At 52.0% G+C, this 6,816-nt stretch overlaps 1 protein-coding gene across 1 annotated transcript; it reads left to right on the forward strand.

The window, feature by feature from the left end:
* Positions 1–5,550: 5,550 nt before the first annotated feature.
* LOC107123516 (chromosome unknown open reading frame, human C20orf195) lies at positions 5,551–6,535 on the forward strand (the record flags this gene model as incomplete). The annotated part of the gene is made up of 1 exon (XM_015426770.1): positions 5,551–6,535. A coding segment is annotated over one exon (985 nt), but the record flags the coding sequence as incomplete, so codon positions are not given.
* Positions 6,536–6,816: the final 281 nt, after the last annotated feature.

Here is a 6,816-nt window from a genome sequence, read left to right on the forward strand (position 1 = left end):
ACCACTTGAGCCACTGCAGCTCCTTGTCTACCATATGGAGTGATAATAACGGCCTACTTTACCGTCGATGTCGTAAGGTTTACCGAGATAGTTTTGCGCTAACCGATTTCAGCCGTGGTTTACTCTGCCTGCCAGTATATCCAGTGCATAAGTCAACTTGGAAAGAGCCCTACGTTAGGTATTGTAAAAGGGACATTCCTCTGTCCCTCGTGCCGGTATAAATAGCTAAACTCTCTGGGATGATCTGGCAGATCAACTTCATTCACCATGGCTTTATGTGGCCCAAGTGTCTGAATAGGATCTGAGAGACTCAGATTCGAACCCCTGAAATACCATGGAAGCTTGCCAGTTGACCTTGTGCCATTCACAAGTGTTCAATCTAGCCTACTTCAGGGGGTTGTTGTGAGGAGGCAAACACCTGCTGTTTGATGTAGTGGTTAGGAGCGCGGACTCTACTCTGGGAGAACCGGGTTTGATTCCCCACTCCTTCTCCACATGCAGCTGCTGGGGTGACCTTGGGCCAGTCACGGTTCTCTCAGAGCTGTTCTCTGACAGTGTAGCAAATACAGTAGAAGACAGAGTCACGATCAGTGTTCCCTCTAAGCTGAGTTAGTCTGAGCTAGCTCACAGTTTTTTAGCCTCCGGCTCACACATTTTTGTCTCAGCTCAGGAAGGAGGGCTCCAGAGCAAACTAATTTAGGCAGCAGCCAAATCGCCTGCTCACAACTTGAATGCCAGGAGCCCACAAAGTAGGATTTTTGCTCACAAGACTCCACAGCTTAGAGGGAGCATTGGTCACGATACAGGATGATCTTATCAGGCTGGAAAACTGGGCCAAAACAAATAAAATGAATCTCAACGGGGATAAACGTAAAGTTCTGCATTTTGGTAGGAAAGATCAAATGCACCATTATAGGATGGGGGAGACTTGTCTTGGCAGTAGTGTGTGCGGAAAGGATCTCGGGGTCTTAGTAGACCATACACGGAACATGCGTCAGCAGTGTGATGCGGTAGCTAAAAAGGCAAATGCGATTGGGGGCTGTATCAACAGACGTATAGCGTCCAGATCACGCAGAGTGATGGTATCGCTTTACTCTGCTCTGGTTAGACCTCACCTAGAGTCTTGTGTTCAGTTTGGGGCACCACAATTTAAGAAGGATATAGACAAGCTGGAATGTGTCCAGATGAGGGCAACGAAGATGGTGAAAGGTCTGGAGACCAAGTCCTATGAGGAAAGGTTGAAGGAGCTGGGTATGTTTAGCCTGGAGAGGAGACGACTGAGAGGTGATATGATAACCATCTTCAAGTACTTGAAGGGCTGTCATACAGAGGACGGTGCAGACTGCAATGTTCCCTCTAAGCTGTGGCATCTTGTGAAAAAATTCTACTTTGTGAGCTCCTGGCCTTAAGGTTGTGAGTGAGCGATTTGACTGCTGCATAGATTAGTTTGTTCTGGAGCCCTCGTTCCTGAGCGAAGACAAAAATACGTGAGCCGGAGTCTAAAAAACTGCGAGCTGGCTCACACTAACACAGCTTAGAGGGAACACTGCAGAGTGGTTTTCTGTGGCCCCAGGAGATCGGACCAGAACCAACGGGATGAAATTAAATCAGAAGAGTTTTCGGCTGAACATTAGGAACAGTGGAACAGGCTTCCTCGGGAGGTGGTGGGCTCTCCTTTGGAGGTTTTCGAACAGAGGCTCGATGGCCATCGGACAGCCAAATGCCGATCGCCACTTTGGGGACAGGAAGCAATGGTTCTCCAGGCCAGTTTGGCTGGAGATCCTGGAGGCTTTTTGTCATCTTGGAGCCAGTTCGGTGTAGTGGTTAAGTACGCGGACTCTAATCTGGGAGAACCGGGTGTGATTCCCCACTCCTCCACTTGCACCTGGCTGGATGACCTTGGGCAAGCCACAGTTCTGATAAGAGCTGTTCTTGAAAAAGAGCCGTTTCTGTCAGAGCTCTCTCAGCCCCACCTTTCTCACAGGGTGTCTGTTGTGGGGAGAGGAAGGAAAAGGAGTTTGTGAGCCACTCTGAGACACCTTTGGGTAGTGAAGGGCAGGGTATAAATTCAGTCTCCTCTTCTTCTTCATCTTCTGAGCGTGACGCTCACTTGGGGATTGTGTGAGGAGATATTTGTGATTTTCCTGCCTTGTGCAGGGGGTTGGACTAGATGACCCTGGAGGTCCCTTCCAACTCTATGATTCAATGATTCTACGAGCAGTTCTTGAAAGAGCTCTCTCAGCCCCACCTACCTCACAGGGTGTCTGTTGTGGGGAGGGGAAGGGAAAGGAATTTGTAAGCCGCTCTGAGACTCCCTTGGGTAGTGAAGGGCAGCGTATAAATCCAATCTTCTTCAATGTGTGACAGACATATAGAATTTGGCAGGCTGGGTTGTGACGTTTTGTTCTTAGACCTGCCGCCAATGAGGAAACCTGTTTTACTTTGAAGCAGATACTCTGTGCCTCTGTGTCACTGGGAACACACAAGAAGGCGCACACTGTCCCTTGAACATAAACCGGAATGGTGTTACAGTCAGGGCTGAGCGAGACACGATGAGGGATGCCACCACCATTTTAAAGTCATTTAAAAATGCCACAGGGGCCCGATCCTGATCGGGCCCACAGTGTGGCCTTGTTTCCCTGCTTTCCGTGGCTACTAGCCATAGTGGCTGAGGGGAACCTCCACATTCAGGGGCACTAAACCTCGAAATCCCAGAGCCAGGAGGCAACATCAGGGGAAGGCCTCAGCCTCCGAGCCCTGTTGTTGGACCTCCAGAGGAACTGGTTGGCCACAGTGTGAGACAGGAGGCTGGCCTAGATGGACCCTCACTGGTCTGATCCAGCAGGGCTCTTCTGATGTTCTTAGGAAGGCCTCGGCTTCTCTGCCCTGTTGTTGGCCCTCCAGAGGAACTGGTTGGCCACAGTGTGAGACAGGAGGCTGGACTAGAGGGACCTCTGGTCTGATCCAGCAGGGCTCTTCTGATGTTCTTAGGAAGGCCTCAGCCTCTCTGCCCTGTTGTTGGCCCTCCAGAGGAACTGGTTGGCCTCTCTGAGAGAAGGGATGACAGACTAGATGGTCCCAGTGGTCTGATCCTTCAGGGCTTTTCTTACGTTATGTTCCCTGCCCTGTTCCTTTTCAAGTTCTTTGGTAGCTGTTTCATACGGTTGCCAACTCCAGGTTGGGAAATACCTGGAGATTTTGGGGGGAGAAGCCTGAGGAGGGCGGGCTTTGGGGAAGGGAGGGTTTCAGTGGGGTATAAGGCCACAGAGTCCACTTTCCAAAGTGGCCGTTTTCTCCAGCTGAACTGATCTCTGTCACCTGGAGATCAGTTGTGATCCCAGATCTCCAGCTGCCACCTGGAAGTTGGCAACCCCACTGTTTTGGCACTTGCCAGGGCATGGGAAGGACAGCGTCACGGGTGGGCTCGATCAGGATCGAGGCCGTGTGGCATTTTTAAATGACCAAACACCATCATGTCCGGTTCATCCTCAGTAGAAGCAGTGAGCAGTGACTCATCTTCTCCTGCTACAGACAAATGTGGCTACCCATCTTAGAGAGCCAGTTTGGTGTAGTGGTTAGGAGCGCAGACTCTAATCTGGGAGAACCGGGTTTGATTTCCCACTCCTCCACATGCAGCTGCTGGTGTGACTTTGGGTCAGTCACAAGTTCTCTGAGAGCTGTCCTCTCACGAGCAGTTCTCTCAAGAGCTCTCTCAGCCCCACCTACCTCACAGGGTGTCTGTTGTGGAGAGAGGAAGGGAAAGGAGATTGTAAGCCTCTCTGACACTCCGAGTGAAGGGCGGGGTATAAATCCAACTCTTCTTCTTCTCCTCTTCTTCGTTCCTTCCTACTCATTTGCTTGCAAGCACTCCAGAGTCGATGAGGCAATGCATGCAGGTGTACATGGAGGGGCCACGGCTCAGTGGTAGAGCATCTGCTTGGCGTGCAGAAGGTCCCCGGGGCAATTCCCACCATCAGAGGGGTAGTAGGTGATGGGAAAGCGGCTGCCAGTCTGAATGGACAGTATTGAACCTAATGGGGCAATGGACGGATACAGTACATGACAGCTTCGTGCATTCGTGTGTGTTTATGTGTTCACCGGCTAGTGCTATTGGAAAAGGGGCACGAATGTGGGGCAGGCAGTGAAGAAGAAGAAGAGGAGATTGGATTTATACCCCGCCCTTCAGTAGCCGAAGGTGTCTCAGAGCGGCTCACAAACTCCTTTCCCTCCCCCTCCCCACAACACACACCCTGTGAGGTGGGTGGGGCTGAGAGAGCTCTTGACAGAAACGGCTCTTTTTCAAGGACATCTCTTATCAGAACTACGGCTTGCCCAAGGTCATCCAGCCAGGTGCAAGTGGAGGAGTGGGGACTCAAACCCGGTTCTCCCAGATTAGAGTCCGCGCACCAAACCCACTACACAAAAATAAGAGGAGATTGGATTTATACCCCGCCCTTCACTACCCGAAGGAGTCTCAGAGCGGCTTACATACTTCTTTCCCTTCCCCTCCCCTCCCCACAACACACACCCTGTGAGGTGGGTGGGGCTGAGAGAGCTCTTGACAGAAACGGCTCTTTTTCAAGGACATCTCTTATCAGAACTACGGCTTGCCCAAGGTCATCCAGCCAGGTGCAAGTGGAGGAGTGGGGTAGGCGGGGCTGAACTGACCTTGAGAGAACAGCTCTGAGAGAACTTGTGATTGACCCAAGGTCATACCAGCAGCTGCAAGTGGAGGAGTGGGGTAGGCGGGGCTGAACTGACCTTGAGAGAACAGCTCTGAGAGAACTTGTGATTGACCCAAGGTCATACCAGCAGCTGCAAGTGGAGGAGTGGGGAATCAAACCCGGTTCTCCCAGATTAGAGTCCGCGCACTCAACCACGACACCAAGCTGGCTCTCGACACCTTTCAGGTATGCTCTAGGCTGATCCCACATTGAGCAGGGGGTTGGACTAGATGTCCTGTACGGCCCCTTCCACCTCTGTGATTCTATGATTCTAGAACAGTGATGGCGAACCTTTTAGAGACCGAGTGCCCAAACTGCGACCCAAAACCCACTTATTTATCGCAAAGTGCCAACACGGCAATTTAACCTGAATACTGAGGTTTTACTTTAGAAAAAACAACTCATACATTAACTTAAGAGGATCCAAACAAAGTAAGGAAAGCAATCCCAAATGCTTTCATTTACTTAAAATTATTTGGCAGAGAATTCGATACTTTAATGATGGCCTGGGCCTGGCTGGGGCGATGGCACGCGTGCCCACAGAGAGGGGCTCTGAGTGCCACCTCTGGCCCCCGTGCCATAGGTTCGCCACCACTGTTCTAGAAGACAGCTGTTGAGAAAGGCTACGAGTTGAATTTGTGTGTTTTGTTTGGCCTTTACTGGATTCTGTACAACGGTGGTTTTAAGTAACTGAATTCTGGCCACTGGGTTTCACTTTTGCGTCCGGAAACTCGATTTACGCACCTCTGGAAAAGTGGCACCAAACCCGTACTCGTAACTGACCGGCTTCCCTTTCGGTTTTGCTTCTGCCCCTGTTGCCTTCCAGTCCAGGCGTGATGAACATTGCAACGATCGACGTCTACCTGAACAAGGCGGGGACCGGCCTCCAGACCGTGCTCTACGGCGGCGAGGAACAGGAGAACGAAGCCTGGCGCATGTACGTGGAGAGGAAGAACATGGTCCTGGAGTTCCTGCGCTCCGACCTGAGCCCCCACCTGCTCAAACGCCACCACAGGAGGATCGAGCTGCTACGGAAGTGTTCCTACTACATCGAAATCCTGCCCAAGCACCTGGCCCTGGGAGATCAGAACCATCTAATGCTCCCCACCACCATGTTCCAGCTGATAGACCCCTGGCGGTTCCAGAGGATGAAGAAAGTGGGGACCATCCAAACCAAAATCCAGCTGCTGCTGCTTTCGGAACTCTTGGAACGGTTGGAGAGAGGCCGGGACGAGCTGGTCCACTTCCTGGAGACCTACGACATGGCGGCGTTCCTCTCCGGCTGGGACGTCATCCGACGACGGTTGTCGGACCTGTCCGACCAGATGGACGGCTTCCTGGCGATGCTGGTGCCCGGGAAGCTGTACGTCAAGCATCGCCTCGTCTCCGAAGTCGGGGTCACCAAGATCCCGCACATCAAGCTCGTCCTGGTCACGAAAATGCCGGTGATGTTCGACCGGAAGGAGTCGGTGGCCCACGAGGACTGGGTGTCCCTCAAGTGGTTCGTCAGCACCCAGCAGCCTCAGCTGGAACAATACGAACTCCATTTCAAGTTGTTGGAGCCCCGGGCGCCGCAAGAGAAGGTCCACTGCGGGGTGATGGCCGTCGCCTCGGACACCTGCGAGATCCACAACCTCCTCTCCGACCGCCTGTACCGCTTCTCCATCAAGAGGGCAGAGACTTACACCCTTGTCTATGAACAGTGGCGCGATTCCATCATGCTGAAGACAAAACCGTACCACGAGGGAGGCGAGGAGGGCCCCACGCCCGAGCCTCACCTTTCCCATCTTAGCCATACACAAGGAATGTAGAATATGTCAGATTAAAAACTTATTTTTAAAGGTTTCGCATGAAAGCGCGGCATTGCCTTCTCCTGCAAGGTGTGTTTGGGAGGATTCGAACTGGGGACAGTTGGCCATTTGGGTAGTGAAGGGCGGGGTATAAATCCAATCTCTTCTTCTTCTTCTTTTACCTCACAGGGTGTCTGTTGTGGGGAGGGGAAGGGAAAGGAGTTTGCAAGCCGCTCTGAGACACCTTTGGGTAGTGAAGGGTGGGGTATAAATCCAATCTCTTCTTCTTCTTCTTTTACCTC

Source organism: Gekko japonicus, unplaced genomic scaffold, assembly GCF_001447785.1.
Source record: "Gekko japonicus isolate JY-2015 unplaced genomic scaffold, Gekko_japonicus_V1.1 scaffold4595, whole genome shotgun sequence".
In the NCBI taxonomy this organism is placed as follows: Eukaryota; Metazoa; Chordata; class Lepidosauria; order Squamata; family Gekkonidae; genus Gekko; species Gekko japonicus.